The sequence below is a fragment of the Aureobasidium melanogenum genome (assembly GCF_000721775.1).
Source record: "Aureobasidium melanogenum CBS 110374 unplaced genomic scaffold scaffold_1, whole genome shotgun sequence".
NCBI classification, from domain to species: domain Eukaryota; kingdom Fungi; phylum Ascomycota; class Dothideomycetes; order Dothideales; family Saccotheciaceae; genus Aureobasidium; species Aureobasidium melanogenum.
Window position 1 is genome coordinate 141,986 of NW_024470053.1, and position 17,488 is coordinate 159,473.

A 17,488-nucleotide genomic window follows, 5' to 3' on the forward strand; every position below is an offset into this window, starting at 1 on the left:
GAGCACTAGCAAGAGAAGGGAACGAGACATGTCCACAGGCCGACACGTTGGTCAATGAGCTCCCCGCCCGGCCATACCCCTCTGGATGGCCATGACGCTGATGGCTCCTTCCCCATTCCCTACCACCAGGACGCCAATCAAGACCATGAGGACTCGTTCTTGACTGCTGACGAGACCGTGAGCCGTTCCGCCAGCCCCGTGCCCTTGCCAGACCAACCCATCCGCTCCCTCGAAGATGAACTTGGTGAACAAGACATTGACCAGATCGACGACGTCGCTGACCTTGGTCCACAATCTCCCGACCTCGCTAGCCCTTCCGAGTCTGCCTCGATCCCCGATGACACTCCCTCCGTCCAAGGTTCTGTAGCTTCTTCGACACCCGTCCGCCGTCCTCGTCTGAATCCGCGTGCCTCAACCAACACTCCTCGAACTCCTTCTGGTGCCCTACAACCATTTGAGCGACGCTTCAGCTCGAGATTCACATCGCCCTCGCCTTCGCCGCGTGCTGCCTCTCCTGCCTTCCTGTCCCCACACTCTCGCCAATCCTCGCTTTCCTCTCAGATTGTCTTGTCGCAAGGCGGTAGTGATATTGCAGATGCCCCAGATGCTCCTTGGGAAGTTGTACGATGGACAAGATTACGGAAGATCACATCGCAGGCTTTCTCAGAAGCTGGCAGACGCAATTTTGGTACTCCCATCTGTTTGGCTGTCTCGTCGTCTATCACAATTGGCACGTCCAAAGGTCTGATCCTGGTCTTCGACTATCACCAGACTCTCAAGGGCATCATCGGGCAGGGTACAAAAGCGATCGAGTGTGGCGCTGTCACCGCTCTCGCCATCTCTGCCGACTACTCAGCAATAGCCGCCGGCCATGCCACAGGCCACATCTTTACTTGGGAACTTGCCCATCCTGCTAAGCCATTTTTGCACATTCCGCCCATACCGAGGAATGGTCAGCCGCACTCTCCAGATGGTCACGTACCCGGTCGTTCAGTCCTACATATTGGCTTCCTTGGTACACGTCGTACTGCTCTCGTGTCTGCTGACGATGGTGGTATGGCCTTTTCTCACCTCGCATCTCGTGGAATGGGTGCCATCTCTCGTTCTGTCAAAACTACCCGCTTGCTCGGACGCTACCCCACTCCTAACCTGCAAGAAGAAGCACGAATAAAACCCAGTTCCGTGCTTGCTTTTGCGCCCCTTCCTCTGGGAAACGTCGAGCAGGCCACTGATGCCATGGGCCTCACAGCTCTACTAACGCCATATCTGCTGGTCATCGTGTCCACCACTCCAGTTGCACAGACACAGCATAAGGCTCCGAGACCAAAATCAATATCACGCCACAGTGCAATGAGTGGCTGTCTCGCTTGGTTCCCAGCCGTCAAGTTAAAAAGCAGCAATAGTACGACCGAGCGGGACACTTCAGAAACCAAGCTCGTCTATTGTTGGTCGAATGTTTTGACAGTACTCGACGTTGATGTCCAGGTATCATCAGATCCAGCCGACAGAGACAAGCCTCCGAGCCTATCCTTCCGGTCAAGGAGCAGCTGGGAGTGCGAAGAAGCTATTGTTGCAGTCCAGTGGCTCAGTCGATCAGTCATCGGCGTGCTGACCATTAGCCAGCAGATGATCATCATAGAAGATGGTGAATTACATGTTATGGACTCTGTGGATCTTCTGCATAGACAAATACATCACCGTGATATCTTCTCGAAGCAGCTGCATCCTGTTGTCGAACAAGCCGACAACGAACATTCAGAAATGCATGGGGTCGTTGCAGATGCTTTCTATCAAAGTTTCCGAGTTTACAAGAATCGCCTCTTCCTTCTTGGAGCAAGCGATCTTTCAGTTGGCACTCTGTCGAATTGGGCCGATAGACTGACTGCACTCATCGAACATGGCGACTACATTGCGGCTATACAGCTTGCCAGAGCATACTATACTGGACAGGCTGGTGGTGTTACAGTAGGCTTACCGGATAACGCAGAGGCCCGTCATGAACAGGTCAACGGAAGGTTACTTGAACTCATGTCTGCGTCCATCCTCTTCTCCTTCTCAGAGAATAACCAAAGTGGACGACCGCTGTCAGATCTCGTGGCGGAGTGTTTCGATGCTTGCGTGAGCATGAACAACCAAAGCTTCTTATTTGATGATATCTATGAGCCACTGAGAGATGCTGGTCAAAAAGAGGTGTTCCTCGAGATTCTGCAATCATACATCATGGATGAAGAGGTCACAGCTTTACCACCGAATTTGGTGAAAGATCTGGTAGAGAGCTGCGTTTCGAAAAATCAAGTCGCGCACCTAGAAGAACTCTTGTGCCGGCTGGATCCGCGCACATTTGATTTGGACCAGATCACAACGCTTTGCAAGACACATTACTTATACGATGCATTAGCATTTGTCTGGAATGAGGCTTTGAACGACTATGTAACTCCATTGTCTGATCTGTTGGCACTTCTGCGCGATGTCAAAGACGTTCAAGACCAAGTGGAGGAAGCAGCGTTGGAGTCTGCTGTCAAAGTGTTCCCTTATCTCGCATTCATCCTGACAGGAAGGAAGTACCCGCAAGGAGACTTCCTCGATGACGAAAAAGCCGATACTCAGAAGGGAAACATCTACCGCTATTTGTTTTCACACGAAATCACCGGATGGCCTCCAGGCTCTTCCTTCGTCCTGAAGACCAGAAAGGATGCATCAGATGAGCCCGCCTTCCCTTACTTGCGACTTTTGCTCGAGTATGACTCGGCAAGTTTCATGAGCATGATGACGGAAGCTTTCGAAGATCCCTATCTCAATGATTCGCAAGAAGATGATACCACATCTGCTCAACCACAAACTAACGGTGCCGGACTGAAAATCACCCGACAGTATATCGTCAGTGTTCTACTCGATATCATGTCATCAGGCGATTTCATCCCCGAACAAACCATTTATCTCGACATGTTCATCGCGAGAAACTTGCCGAAGTATCCTCAATTTATGGTTTTGTCGAGCTCATCATTACATCAAGTCCTTGATCGGCTCTGTAGCTTCCGCGAGGCCGACTTGGTTGACGACTGTCAGCTCAGTGCTGAATACCTTCTATCTGTATATCATCCTACTGTCACGACTGCACTCATCGAACAACTCCGCGATGCTCAATTTTACCGCGTGCTCAAGACATTGTACAGAACCGAACACAGATCTGTCGATCTCATCAACACATACTTCGAAGATCCGCAAGGAAAGAATGGAATCTTTGATGACTTGACGTACGCTCTACAAGAGTCGCATGGCAAGCAAACAAGCCAGCTAAAGGACGTTTTGTGTGAACACGCTCAAGAGTTGGCATCTGTCAACACTTCGAAGACTGCGAACACACTTGCAAGATATGCCGACGACATTCTAGAACGATTCGTCGACGCTATTGGGGAGTCGTACACTCGATTCCACTTTCTACGTACTTTGCTCGAGCCTTCCCTGCTTGATCATCGGTCGAAGAAGGTTGCAAGCGAATCCGTTGCAGAAGCTCTGGTGTCACGCTTCTGCGAACAGTATGTCGAGCTTATGTGTGTTCACGACCCTCGGCATGTGGCTGACTATATCGGACTACTGAAGTCTGGTGATCTGGACCTTGAGCGAGTGCTTCCCTCGATGGAAGAGAATGGTGTGATCGATGCAGCAGTCCTGCTCATGGCTCAGGACGGGTTAGCAAGGGATGCTATAGATCGACTCTGCAAACATCTGAAGACATTGCAAAATGCGATCTGCAGTCTGATCGAAGCAGCGTCAGAGGCGCCAGACGTACAAAGTACTGAAGAGGCCACCGATGACTTGATAGAAGCCATTGACAAGTACACGCGTCTAGGTATCTGGCTCTGCAACGGACAAAGCGCAGAGATGAACCAACACCGTCAACCACGCCAACGCACAAATGTCGCCTGGGACATCAAAGAGAATGATCTTGAGCTGGACGAGCTGCTCTGGCTAAATCTCGTTGACGCCATTGTATCTGTCTCCAAGTCTGTATCTGCAGTAACTAATGATCTTGCGGATGACACCTCTTTCGACATAGACAGAACCAACAATGCTATCCGCGGCACCGTCCAACAAACCTTTACAGCCCTCCTTGGCGCCACTTCAACCACAACCACCAAGTCTGATCATGAGGACGAGCACTATACCACACCTCGTCGCGGCCAGCACAATCAATCCTTCCTCTACATCTTCCGGGCCTTCCTCTCTCGCGCCTCTTCCTCCTACGCACCTACCCTCTCCGATCTTCGCGCTGTCCTTCTCGACGTCTTTGCAGCCTACGCCCATGAGTCTTCTGTTCTGAACCTGGCCTCTTCGCTCCTTGATATTGATGTCTTTGCTGATATGGACAGCATTCACACTTTACGCAACCGAGGCTGGCGTCCCCGTACGCAGATCTGCGAGCTCTGCAAGAAGCGCACTTGGGGCACAGGTGTAGGTGCCGTAGAGAACGATCACGAAGCCGTTTGGGAAGAGTTCGAAAGGCTGGAAGAGCAGAGAATAGCCAAGAAGATGCAGAAGAGCCGACCACAAGATAACGGCAAAGGCAAATCTGCGGTGATAGGAGGAGGTGTGGTAGAAAGAAGCAAGGAAAGAGAAGAAGTGGCCAAGAAGATGACGCTGGTGGTATTTGCTTGTAGGCATACTGTGCATAGGGTTTGTCTCGAGATGGAAATGGCCGGAGATGGCAGTGCGAGCGAGGATGAAAGGAGTGGCTATTCTTGTCCTCTGTGCCATGAGCAGTAACAATGTCACGGCCGATGCAAGAGCAGATAGGATAATGTGTTTAGTTGTTGATACCTTTCAATACCTAGGCCTGTTGACATACTCAATGTCAAGAAGGTCTTTCTTTGTTGCTTCCTTTCCCCTTTCTCCTTTCGTCCTTAGTTGCTTCTGTTGCATCATCCTTCATCGATCTCCCATCCATTGCTTCTTTTCATCTTAAGGTTGGTCTGCACCTTGCCTCTGTGTCTCAGCGTCGACACAATACCGTGTGAAACCCCATCCTCATTAGTCTCCCAATCACAAAAACCCCTCAAAGCTTCCTCTCCCAATCATCAAGTCTCTCCATGCAATTCTCGTAGTAGACCTCACTCATCAACTTACGAAAGTCTGGATCGTCGGTGCTGTTGTAGATCTCGTGTAGTTCTTCGCAGGTTTTTGCCTTGAGTTTGTTGCGGATCGAGGTGAGTTTGCGTTTCCGACCTAGACTCTGAGATGGCGACAGGGTGTCGAAGAGGGCGATGTGCGAGGGGTTGGATTTGGAGACCTTTGAGGCGGTGTTGTGGTTGACGGTGTTGGTTTGAGTTGGAGTAGTGCTTCTGGAGCTGTGGGCGATGAGACTGTCAGGGGTTGTGCTTCCGGGTTCCTCCTTGAGTAGATTTTTGATGACTTGGTCCATATCGATGATATTCGAATTGCCCCCGATTGAATCGTCTCCGAAGGGGCCGCCGAAGAGACTTTGACGACCTGTGGGAGAACTAGAGCTTCTAAAAGATCAATCTGTTAGACGAATCTTAAGATAATACAGTCGTGGCCGCTTACTTGTGGGTGTGAGGGTTGTGATGATTAGGGATATTCTCGCGTGAACCGGCGCGTGCCATTTTGTTCTCTGTTGCGAGTGGTCTCTGTGGTGGCTTTGGTGCTAGATATTTCAGACGGGTGTGGACTGAAGGTTTGTTGCTTTGTTCGTTGTTTGTGTTGATGGTGGGAGTTGTGATGGTGTTGTTTACGCGGCCGGAATCTTTGAACACCAACACTTCGATGCTGGGAAGTCATTTGGTCAGTCAGTTTTATGAACAGAACTGCGGCGACACTAACTCATCATCGGAATCCTCGATATGCGCAGTGTGCGCGGGAAATGGCTGTGGGGGTTTAGACATTGTTTCTTGGAGATGATAGAAGAAAGTAGAGCGATGTTTGAATGGCACAAACTGCGACAGGCTCTTCTATGGAAGCAATGGAGCGTATCGAAGTCAGATGGGAGAAAAAGAGACGATGGAGACCTTTGGAAGACCAAGTTATGATGAGAGAAGAGTTGAAATTGAAGAGTGATAGTGAAAGCAAAAGAAGCGCCAGTGAAAGCAGATTCGCAAATGAGTTGCATCCATATCGGAAGATGACGAGGAGCTTCTGAGCCCCAAAGATAGTATATCGTGATTGCTGTTTTCCTCCTCAATGTAGTATTCCCTCGCTGATCCAATGTCTTGATGAAGCCTCAAGCTTACTCACCAATCTGTTTCTCCCAATCCTCAAGCGTAGCCATGCGTTTCTCGTGGAAGACCTCCATGATGATTTTGTGAAAGGAGGAATCCTTGGAACCATTGTAGAGATCAGTAAGCTCTTCAACAGTCTTCTTCTCCAGCTTCTTCTTAATTCTGTCCAGCTTGTCTGTGTATGCGACGTTTTGACCTGCAGTGAGTCTGGTGACCAGTGGGTGGTTGGTACGCTCCTTTCTCATCTGGGACAACGATCTTCTCGGTCTGAATGCACCAAAGCCGATGTCAGGAAGCTGTGGTGACTCGCGCTTGACTTTAACGTGTGCTACGGTGTTGTCCTGGTTGGTCTCGCTGGTCAGAGTGCTGCGAAGTCACCTTGTTAGATGGGGTTAAGGTCATGCAACCAAAAAGACTCACTGATCGTCAGACTCTTCTATGGTGTGAATCACCACATCCCCAAAAGGTTTGAAGCATGCCATCTTCTTCGAGAACGCGAGAGGCGATCGAACAATGGATTTCAATAGAGGTGGAAAGTCAAAGGAGGGAAGAAGGGGAGTAAAGTTGAGGATGCTGTTTTCAAGGAAAGAGAAGGATGTTTCAATCAGATGAGGTAGGTGAGATAGATGTAGCATGGGAAAGCCCAGTGCCTAATTATAGGAGGACGGGCCCGCAGATGTGGAACGTAAGAGAGGAAAGGAGCTACGGTGAAGTGCAGTGAAAGAAAATCAAGGCATATGTGGCTAGTCATCAGTTCCAGAATTCTACTGTAGATCTCTTCACTCACAGACGAAAGGATTTAAAAGTCCTCGAGCAATAATGTTGTATGCAAATCACTTCTTCGTGTATATAGCTTGTTTGATGGTCTTTATTGTGTCTTCTTGGTCATGGCTACATGCCGGAGACATGGGGAGGTATCTGATGAGTCAGTTCGATCATCGAAGTCACTCTTTTTTCTTTTGCCATTTGAACTGCAGTGCTGCCTCATTTCATGCTTATGCTAAACGGAAGGTCAAACTTGAAATGGCTCCTCGCAAAGAGACTATATCTTAGCTGCCCGAGACTAGTTCTCCGTATTTCGATAGTTTCCCTCAAGATTTGGTGTCAAAGAAGCACCTGGGCACCTTAAATCTCCTGGCCATCTGTTCTTGCTTTCTCTTCATGTCGGTCATCTTTGGACCAAACGTCGATCTGGCCTTCCCATTCTTTCATCTCGGATAAATGTTTTTCGAAGAGAGCCTTTTGAATCAAATTCTTGATCTTGTTGCTGGCGTGTGTTGTCGAAGCCTTGTGTTGCAGCATTTGAAGTTGTGGTATCGATTTGGTCTCGAGTTTTCTGACGACTCGTGTTTCTTGCTGACGCAGCATGTAGAGTTGCTGCTGGTTCAGGTAAGATGCAGTGCCTCTTTCCTCGTCTTTAGACTTTGTAATCTTCGCTGGGTTGTTGAAGCGTGGAGGAAGAGCGGCACCTTTTCCAATCGAAGATCGGACACTAGGACGGTGTGATGTGATTGGCTTACCCGTCTGTGACCTCACTTCTGTACTGCTAGAGTCAAGTCTCAAGGGCTCCATACGTGGGTTACTACTACGTTAAATGCTGGTCAGCAACGTCTTCGATCCGAAGTTTTGGAAAAGTTCACCTCGGAGCTCGCTGTCTCTCGAGAGAAGTCAGCGTCTCGTCGCTTGCGGCAAGAAGATCTGGGACAAAACTTGCGTGCATGGTATTCTGAGCAGATATCACATGTGAGCCACTGTCAGCACCAAAGTCAGCCAATGTGATCAAATGTCGAGACAGTGATACCAACTCACCTCCCAGCCGAGGCCACGGAAGTTGTTTTAGTCTGATCTTGAGAATCGAACCATGCCTCAAGCTCTTGGATTGCCTCTAGAGTGGCGTATGAAGTAGAGCCAGGTGCACGGAAGCCCTCATGCATGATGCGTTCGCAGCAACGGAAGAGACCGAGAACTGGCACAGGGCAAGAAAATTGTGTTCGAGGAGCAGGGAATGTCCAGTCAAGATAAGATGATGGGAAAGTATTAGAGAGTCGGTGAGCTGATGATGTTTGATCAGAAAATAGGATTTGTATGAGGGGAAGGTGATGCAGTGAAGCCAGTGATCGTGATGTAATGGCGACCAGATCTGAAGTGAGAGTAGGCTCGGAAAGAAGTTGGGACCAAGTCATTTTTCACTCTAGTACCATGGATGGAAACTGAACCTTTGAATACTGTTATAAAGGGTGAGTTGCCATGGGCGTGAACGATGATACGCAAACCATGTCGGGCGGGACAAAAGGGTCTTGTATTGATTGCACAGTACAATCCCGCTCTGAGAGACACAATCGTCAATATGATAAGCTAGAAGCACGGGCTTACACCACTTTCCTATTCGCCACTACCTTTCGCCTACCTCTCGCGACGGTAAGCATCTTCGATCATGTAGGCCAGTCTGAGAAGTGTTCATTCGAGAATCTTCAAGCCGACCTCCATCTCCTCTACGGCCTTGTCAAGGAGAGCCACGCCCCAGCAATAAAACAGAAGACCGTGAGAAGGACCAATTCTCTCCTGGAGGTCAAGCAACTCTGCAAATGTCTTCGATTTCACCTTCTCCTCAAAACGTGAAACCAGATCGTCTACCTTCTGACAACAAGAGTCTAGATCATCCTCGAATTGTGTACGCATAGTCTTTCCGTATTGCTCTCCAAACAGTGTTGATGTAACCTCGCATGACTCGGACGACTCGGACTCCGAGGACACAGACGATGCGTCAGTTCTTTCCTTGATGCTTGACCTCTCACTACTGACAAATCAGACATCAAACTCGACATGTGTGAATATCAGTGATGCTTCGACATATTCTTTTCAGGGAGCTTGGACGAGATGTAGTTGAACAGCTTCGCACTACACAAGAGTCAGCAGGATGATCCAATGGCCCAAGATTGCAGACTTGCCTTTTCTTTGAGTTCTGAGAAGACTTGTCACTCTCGACAGAGGGCATGAAGGACTTGTCGCTCTTCATAGAACCTGAGGACGAGGTGCGGTCGAACAGCTTCATGTTGTCCGGAAGCGCCAGCAGCAGAAATCTGAGCGTTGAAATGGAAAGCACAGAGTGGAAGACAAAAAAGAAATTACCGCACGGAGTTTTTGGAAGCGCAAACCATCACCTCGACAAAGAGTGAATCCACCAACACCTTCCCTTCACTTCACTCCCAAACCACCAATTCGTGGATCGTCACCTTCTCCCTCATCTCAAAGTAGCAAAAAACCAGGACCTTCTCTGGGAAAACTCCCATTCTAAATCCCTTGATTATAGCCACCAAATGACGGACATTAGGCTGCGTTAAGCAATTCAAGACGTTACACGGCGGGATTCGAACGGTGGTTTTATTACCATCAGTCTTGAGTTGTAGACCGTTACACCAAACTCAGAGGACTAGATATTTTGGTGCAGCCTTGAGTTGAATATATGGTCTGTAGTGTGAAGGGACCGTGGTTCGAATCCAGGGGTGAGCAGATGGGGGATTTTTTTGCTTTATCAATTGCAGGTGATGGATCGGAATTGAAACAGGATCAAGGCGAAGGGAGAACCAGAATCCTCGTTAACCCCTTCTCAGGCGTGTCGATTAGCTTACCCGGTATCTGTTCATGCTATAGCTGGAATGTCGTTGGGAAACATGAATGCAGACACGCTAGATTCCTAAGCAGGAGCGACGATCGACAAGCAGGACCCGTGACTTCCTCGTAAGAACCTCAGCCAATGCATCTTCTTGTTCAACTCTACTTTCAAATCGTGCTCCAGATGAATCCTCCATGGACTCTCATCCTCACTCACTATCCTCGTGGAACTCGACACTTTCCAATCGATTCTTCATCTTGGACACAGACTTCCAGCTCAACTTGCTCGTTATCGGCTGCATAGCAGGATCTTTGAGCAAACGACCAATGGCAGCCTTCGAGATGTTCTCCTCATCAAGCCACTTTGCAAAAGCTAGGTCGAAGCTACTTGTAAAATCCCCTAGGTAGACTGAATCCTCGATCTCAAGTGATTGTTGAGGAATGCTGTGGTTGACAGTGTCTGAGGTTTGATCTTGAGCGTAAACTTGTGGATGTGTGATGTTGAGCGCTGGTGGATGATTCACAGGATTTGTAAATGACGGGCTGGCAAGAAGATCTTCAAGTGGCGGCGGACTGGGTGCATGATATGTCCTGTGTGAAGTGACGCTTGCGTTTGGATTAGGCAGAGGTGCCAAATTCGATACGTCCAGATCATCTTCGGCAGGCGTCCTTTTACGCTTGGAGATCAGAGCACGCATAATTTCCCCATCAGACCAGTTACCAAGATTTTGCACAACTTCCGGAGTCAGATGTGTACTACCCCATTTATTCGCTTGTCGTCTCATCTCAGTAACAACTTCCATTTCAGCCTCATTGAGGAGTTTTGGATTCAATACATATTCGTATGTGATCCCAAGGTCCTCCTGCACTTGTGTATCTAATGGATTGGTCAGTAAATCATGATTCTGCGTGTCAATTTTCGCTGCAACTACCTTCTGGATCCAATTCCAAAGCCAGGATCTTAAGGTATGCATCGCGGTTCGATTTGCATGAATGTGTGTGGTCCCAAAATCTCTGGTGTTTTACATATTCCTTGCGACATCCTCTGCATTCATACTTCCCGTTCTCAGTAACGCGCGGCATTTTGATTATAACGTGTATGTTGCGGTAAGTATCAAGTGCTATCGTCTGGAAGTGGACGTGCCCCTTGATGCAAAAAGCGGTCGTCTCGTCGGTTGATGTTGACAAGATGGTGATCGTTGCCAACAAGATTACCTTCAGGAATGGCTTGTATCAAGAAGCGCAACGTCGGCACGAGTTGCCCAACCTATGAGCAAACACAAGAGGCAGGACATGAACATGAATCGAAATCGACAAGCAGGAAGAACCGTAAGCTCAAGCATTGAGACATTCTGCTAAGTCTGCACAGGCATCGGACAAACAAGAGCTATGGCAATACGATCTTACAGACTGCTAAAGAATCTAGTTAAGTAATGGTGCTAAGCAGCAAGAAAGCTAAGGTATCGTCCATGGACGTGATGTAGCATCCGATCATTCATCACTATCATCATCAACAACCTGTCTTCTCCTGCCCTGCTTTTTGCGAATAGGAGCAACATTTCCATCCTCATTTCCGTCAGACACAACCTCAGGAATTTCTTCTGGCATGCTAGATGGTCCAAAGTCAGGCAAGTCCTCATCACTCTCCTCGGCAATATCGTCTTGAGTGAACAGATTGAGTCTGTTCTTCTTTGGAGGGTTATGGATATGGGGCTGAGAGCTCGAGGCAAACTCAATGGGCGCATCGCTTCCAACGACAAAGTCATCGAGCTCGGAGTCTGCTTCGTCGTCTTTGTCATGACCTTCTTCGCCAGATGTGTCTGCGGAGCCGAGATCGATGCCTTGGGTGCCGATGCGCAGGTGGGCAGGTGTAGGTTCTGGGCTCGAGCATGATCCTTCCATGTCTGAGCTGTTCCGCCTGGGTGCTTGTTTCTTTGGTCGACCACGAGGCTTGGGTGTTTTTGCTACAGGTGGTGGTTTGGGCGCCTTGGAAGCTTTTGGTGCTTTAGGTTCCTTTGGCTCTTTCGGCGCTTTGGGGACTTTGGGAGCTCTTGGTTTGGCAGGTGCCTTCCTTGCCTTGGCAGTTGTGGCGACTGGCAGGTCATCATCCGACATCTCTACAATCGTCGGATCTCCCAGCATCTCAGACACATCACCTTCGAGGTCTGACAGGTGAAGGTTGGCCTCGAAGTCTTTTGCGGTATCGCTGTCTATGCCGCTCAGACGTTTCATAAGACCAGAAGCTGCTTGTGCACCTCTGCCATGTGTGATGTACTTAGTTGGTCCAGGGAAGGAGCTTGAAAATCGGTCTAGTCGCGGTAGACCAACGGTAAGAGAATGGTCGTTTGTGCCTTGAACGTACTTGTATTTGCGATCAAGCTCGCGCTCACAAATCTTGTTCAAGTAAACCTCATCAAGCGATGGTATTGACACCGCTTCAATGCCTGGAGGAGGACGGAACATCTTCTTGATCGAGGAAGCGTTGGCTTTCTTTCCTTTAGCTCCACCTCGAGGTGCTAAGTCCTCTGCATCCTCTTCGTCCATCTTGCCTGCTTTAACAAATCCTGTTCGGACATTGTCAGGCATGTGGAACTTCTTGGGAGGTGCCTTAGGAGCTCGTCCACGTCGTTTTGGCTCAGGAAGATCAGCCTGCGAATTTTCCACAGGAATCTCAACGACCTTCTTGTCCACAATCGGTTGAGTCTCTCTTGGAAGAATACGAGGCGATCTATCATCATGAAAGGTGAAATCCTTGCCAGAAGCGATCATGCCTTGCATCTTCTCGTAGTTGTCTTTTGCCTTTTCGAAATCGGGTACTTCCTTTTCATTCATAAGAAGCAGAACGATGTTACCCCTCCGCTTTCTTCCTGTACGTCCCATACGTTGGAGCATTCTGATAGGTGACGCGGAAGCATCATAACAGACAATAAGATCGACTTCTCCGATATCGAGACCTTCTTCACCGATAGATGTGGCGACTAGAGTGTTGTATTTGCCGTCTTTGAACTGTTTGATGACTTCGAGTTGACGCTTCTGATTCATACCTTCCGAATTCTTCGAATCGGCTTGACCAACAAACACATGTGGTCTGATCATAGGCTGATTTCTGTTCAGAACCCGAACAATTTCTTCAGCACTGTCACGGTATGCCGCAAAAATCATGATCTTGGTGCTTGAAGGTTGTCCTCCTGGCACAGCTGCTTTCTCTTCAGCGTCAAGGAAGTGGTTCAAGACCACAGTTCTGAGATGCTCCAACTTTGGATGTCCAAGGAATTCGGGGTTGCGAGTCCAAGTCAGCATCATGTTCATCATCTTGGTAAAGTTCTCATCGTCGCGAATTTGTGCGCCGTATTTGCCCTTGAGTTCGCCTCCATCAACTTTGTTCCTGAACTCAACCATGCCGTTGTAGAAAGGGGTGATGCCATGAAATCTGAGCATGGAGATAGCATGACCAAGACTTCCAAGCACTGTGAAGATACTGTTGACCATGCCCTTGACGGCTTGTGGTGCTTTTTTGCCGGCATCAGTTGCAAACCACTTCCTTCGAGCTTCGGTGCAGCCAAAGGCCGTAAGCTTCATAGGGTCTTTGTTCCAGTAAGCGTTCTGACTTGCGAGCTTTGATAGTACTGGACGGATAGCATTTCCGGCAAGCTCCATTATGATCTGTTGCTCTTCAGAGTAGTCAAACTTGATGACATCTATGTCACGACTATGAACATATTGTCTGATATCTAAGGATGTTTCTGTACGGATTTCGCACCGTGAGATATCAAGACCATCGATGACTTGCTGTACTGCTGGAACATCTGAGCCAGGGGTGGCAGTCAAGGCAAGTACACGAAAGCTTGTGTTGAATCGACGAACAAACTTGATGACTTCGACATAAGCGTAGTTGCCTGTTGCTCGATGTGCTTCGTCAACGACGATCAAGACGAGCCGCTTCGGATCGCAAAGACCCGTCTTGAGATCATTGATGATTGTCTGCGGAGTCATGAAGAAGACTCTCTTCGTCTTCCACTCTTCTGCTCTCAAGCCTGGTGAAGTCTCACCAGTAAGCATGACAGTCTGCGAACGAGGGATGCCTACGATGTTGAAACAAGCATCGACTTGTTGAGCAACAAGAGGTTTGGTGGGTGCTACAAAGACGATCTGCGCACTTTCCGTCCAGCGGAACCAGTTCAGCATGATTGTAGCTGCGATAAATGTTTTACCCAGACCGGTCGGCAATGCGACCAGTAAGTTGTGGAATAGACCTCGACTGACGATATTGAATTGGTAGTCACGAGTGGTTCCCAAGTTGGTGGGGTAGACCCAGGTCTGAGTCGCTTCTTCATTAAGTTTGTGATGAGTTGGCGGCTCCCTTTGTGTTGCCAATGGCCAAGCATGTCTTTTGTTGGCTTGAGTAGCTGGGCCCATCGGCACCACTGTCCCACCAAACAAAGTCTTTTGCACCAGTCCACCTCGCGGAGGAGCAAGATTTGGCTTCGGTGCTGCAGCTGCTATTCTAGGTGGAGACGAGGATATACAGATTGGACCTCCCAGGTTCTTAGCCGGAGTCTGGTCATCCGAGTCGAAAGCATCTGATGGTAGATCTGCAAGTTCGTCTGCAAAGTCGACGATTTGTGGAGCTGTTGTTTGTGGTTCTGGAGCCGTCTTCCGTGCCGAGGCGAGAGGTTTAGCAACGACCGTCTTTGCAGGGGGCGGACTGCGCGTTGGCGACTTGTAAAGTTCATCTGCAGAGTCTACATCTGGCGGGCTTGTTGTCCGTGGCGGAGATGTGGGCTTCGCAAGGTTGATTCTCGCAGGAGGAGGACTGCGTGGTGGTGGTTTGTCGTGTGGTCCAGTTTCCACGGGCGGAGCACTAGCATCCAGCATGATGAGATCCTCGGTGTCGAAGTCGTCGTCACTGGACTCTTCCAGAAAAGGTTGAGCTTTTGGCACGTTCTCGATCTGTTGAGGTTGATCTGCCACCAGGCCCAACAAGAGTTCAGAGTCAATGTCATCACTGAGGTCGCCCCAGGCATCCGAATGTACTTTAGGCGTCATGGCAGCTACATTCTGTGGACAGCTTTCAGGCACGACAGGCTGCCGTACGGATACAGAGTTCGCCACCACGAGTGGGTTGCGTACTAGCGTGGTACGATTCTGAGCAGCGTCGTTGTGTTTGAGCGCTGAATGGTTGAGAGTGTTTTTGAGTAGTGAAGGCTGACGAGCTGGCGTTGGTAACACTGGGGGCTGCTTCGTAGCCAGAACATCCTTCTTCCAGATCGGTCCTCTGATACTCCACGGAGCAGATGACTCGGGCGGTTCATCATCTGCGAAGGTGTCCGTCAAAAGGTCTACCATAGTCGGCACGTGAATACGATGCTTCGGTTTTGCTGCTTTCTTGTCGTCCTCATCATCATCAACATCCTCAGATCCAGAGCCAGTAGATGCCCGTTTGCGTGGTTTGCGTTTTGATCTTGCGGCACTTCGACCTATGGTATCGTCGGAGTCACCAAGCAGACTTTCATCATCTTTGATGGAAGCCTTCTTTGAAACCCGTGACTTGCGTTTTGGCTTCTGTGCAACAAGTGGAGGATCGAACGCGTCCTCCTCGTCGTCAGCAATAGAATCCTCGTTCACGGTTTTCTTTTTGGCAGTGGTCTTTTTGGTCACAGCAGTCTTGCGAGTCGTTGGTTGCTTCTTTGCCTTGGCCGCTGGTGTTACAGTTGTTTTGCGTCGCTTCGCTGGTCGAGGAGACGAATCAAAATCATCGTCCTGGATATCTTCAACTTCTGCCCTCCGACCAACATCTCCATCATCGTTAGAATCCATGGTCGAGTTGGATCCTCAGTTCTAATCCAAAGTTTCGAGACCCGCCACTTCGATGGTCAAGTTGGGAGACGCGTCTCGCGTCGAGGCACCCACCAGCCTCGGCTCGAGCTTCCCAATTTGTCGCATGCACAACTATCCACAATCTCACGAATAATGATATGCATTCTTGTGTAATTGCGCTTGAAAGATCTACAGTCATGATATTCTGCTTCTACCGGCCTAGAGAACCGATGATACTTCCGACCATAACGGCAGCTTCCCTCTCCCAGTTTCCTACAACCTTCTTCGACCCTGTTGAAGACGGCAGTTGACTACCTCTATGCACACATTCTCTGACCGCGTCCCGTACTTTGTCTCTATTCGTCTTGAGAGTTCGTGCGCTGACACCTCCACGGGCAATGATCTCTTGCACTCTTGGTGCCAAAGACGAGGCCAAAGAACGCCAAAAGTAAGATGGTAGAGAGGAAGTGTCCAAAGCAGCAAGAAGAGGACCCAAGAAGCTGGATGGAGGTTCAAGCGGAGCAGGTGTAGTACTGTCGGGGGCAGTAGGTAGAAGAGGGTGCACTGGAGGTTTCGCAGTTGACAGTAAAGACTCCAATGCCACTATATTTTGACATCTCGCACTGATGTCGAGAAGCGTACGGTCAAGAGTTGGAAGCGTAGCCAGAGCACGTGCTAGAGAAGTGACTGATGCTGTGAGAGAGGTCTGCAAATACGATTGCAATGCCGCCACAAGTACAGTTGGATTGAAGGTGGCCCCTTGTACGGCGGATGATCTCGGCGGCAGACTCACTGGAGAAAGGAGGTATAGTGTATGTAGTGCTGCTAACGTCCTTGCTCTTGTGTCGTCGTGTTGTGCAAACACCGAGCCTGCTCCTCCAGACGTGCCCGTCAGAGTTGACATGCTGAACTCACGCACACTCTGTTGTGCCTTTGCAAGCAAGCTTCGCTCGGATGGGTCCAGCAGTTCTGTCCGTAATGCGGTGATGGCATTCACACGTGCCAATAACCTAGCCTCCACTACGTCTTCAGGAGCCAGGGCCTCTCTGAGTGATAGGACCAGCCTAGCTGCTGGTGCGAGAGTTCGGTAACCCTCACGTGGCTTGTCCGTATCGGCCATGCTACCCTCAAGTGTTCGGCCAATCTGTAGACACCTTGCGACAGCCCTGGCAAGCCGTAAGGTGGTGGCCAATCTGTCCGCTGCGAGACGCACTTGTTCAGCCTGCTCGTATCTTTCCACCACATCTTGATGTAGCCTTGTGTATGCTTGCTGCAGTCCCTGAACCTGGGACTCAAGAGTGTCGAGGACGTGTGTGCTGGCCTTTGCGCGGGTCGATGTGTGCTTCAGTAGCGGTAACGCGGATGAAGTCGTGAGAGAATCGATGTGTGTGTCGACTTCTTGTACGTCGAACAAAACACGCGATAACGGTGTGGAGAGGTCTAGGGATGTGTCATTGGCGTCGTTGGTGGAAAGGACAAGCGTGTTTGCGAACGATGGTGCATGGAAGTCCGGTGATGCGAATGCCTCGTAGTCAATGTAAGACGCTTCTGCCTCTGCGTCCGCCATGTTGATAACCTGCCGCGCTAGAACGTGCAATCGTTGTCGTTGAAGTAGTGTTTCGGTATAGGTATGTACAATAAGTCAATCAGGGAGATGACGCCGAGGAGATTCGGGGAAGCTGCGACCGAGCGGTATACAATTCCAAGCTCCATCTCTGCCAAGAACTAATGCACATCTGACAGTCGACAAAATGTAGTGGTCTTGATGCACAGAGTGTCATGCATTGCCAGCTAATTTTGCCTACCCATGAAAGACTCCTGGCTGT

General features: G+C 49.5%; 6 protein-coding genes across 6 annotated transcripts; 1 reads left to right on the forward strand and 5 right to left on the reverse strand.

Moving 5' to 3' along the window:
• Window positions 1-54: 54 nt before the first annotated feature.
• Window positions 55-4,764, forward strand: M437DRAFT_37999 (uncharacterized protein; the record flags this gene model as incomplete). The annotated part of the gene is made up of 2 exons (XM_041019755.1): window positions 55-198; window positions 322-4,764. The coding sequence occupies 2 exons, from the start codon at window positions 55-57 to the stop codon at window positions 4,762-4,764; spliced, it is 4,587 nt and encodes a 1,528-aa protein (XP_040884025.1).
• A 289-nt stretch (window positions 4,765-5,053) lies between these two features.
• On the reverse strand, window positions 5,054-6,715 carry M437DRAFT_61457 (uncharacterized protein; the record flags this gene model as incomplete). Its single annotated transcript, XM_041023935.1, has 5 exons — window positions 5,054-5,507; window positions 5,563-5,784; window positions 5,839-5,905; window positions 6,250-6,599; window positions 6,654-6,715. 5 exons carry the CDS (start codon window positions 6,713-6,715, stop codon window positions 5,054-5,056), a joined length of 1,155 nt encoding a protein of 384 aa, XP_040884026.1.
• A 643-nt stretch (window positions 6,716-7,358) lies between these two features.
• Window positions 7,359-8,167, reverse strand: M437DRAFT_79667 (uncharacterized protein; the record flags this gene model as incomplete). The annotated part of the gene is made up of 3 exons (XM_041027224.1): window positions 7,359-7,818; window positions 7,874-7,984; window positions 8,043-8,167. The coding sequence occupies 3 exons, from the start codon at window positions 8,165-8,167 to the stop codon at window positions 7,359-7,361; spliced, it is 696 nt and encodes a 231-aa protein (XP_040884027.1).
• Window positions 8,168-10,054: 1,887 nt separating this feature from the next.
• On the reverse strand, window positions 10,055-10,928 carry M437DRAFT_79668 (uncharacterized protein; the record flags this gene model as incomplete). The annotated part of the gene is made up of 2 exons (XM_041027225.1): window positions 10,055-10,722; window positions 10,778-10,928. 2 exons carry the CDS (start codon window positions 10,926-10,928, stop codon window positions 10,055-10,057), a joined length of 819 nt encoding a protein of 272 aa, XP_040884028.1.
• Window positions 10,929-11,336: 408 nt separating this feature from the next.
• M437DRAFT_36782 (P-loop containing nucleoside triphosphate hydrolase protein) lies at window positions 11,337-15,662 on the reverse strand (the record flags this gene model as incomplete). Its single annotated transcript, XM_041019508.1, has 3 exons — window positions 11,337-14,550; window positions 15,073-15,377; window positions 15,504-15,662. 3 exons carry the CDS (start codon window positions 15,660-15,662, stop codon window positions 11,337-11,339), a joined length of 3,678 nt encoding a protein of 1,225 aa, XP_040884029.1.
• Window positions 15,663-15,873: 211 nt separating this feature from the next.
• Window positions 15,874-17,229, reverse strand: M437DRAFT_38086 (Golgi transport complex component Cog5, putative; the record flags this gene model as incomplete). Its single annotated transcript, XM_041019770.1, has 1 exon — window positions 15,874-17,229. One exon carries the CDS (start codon window positions 17,227-17,229, stop codon window positions 15,874-15,876), a length of 1,356 nt encoding a protein of 451 aa, XP_040884030.1.
• Between the last annotated feature and the right edge of the window lie 259 nt (window positions 17,230-17,488).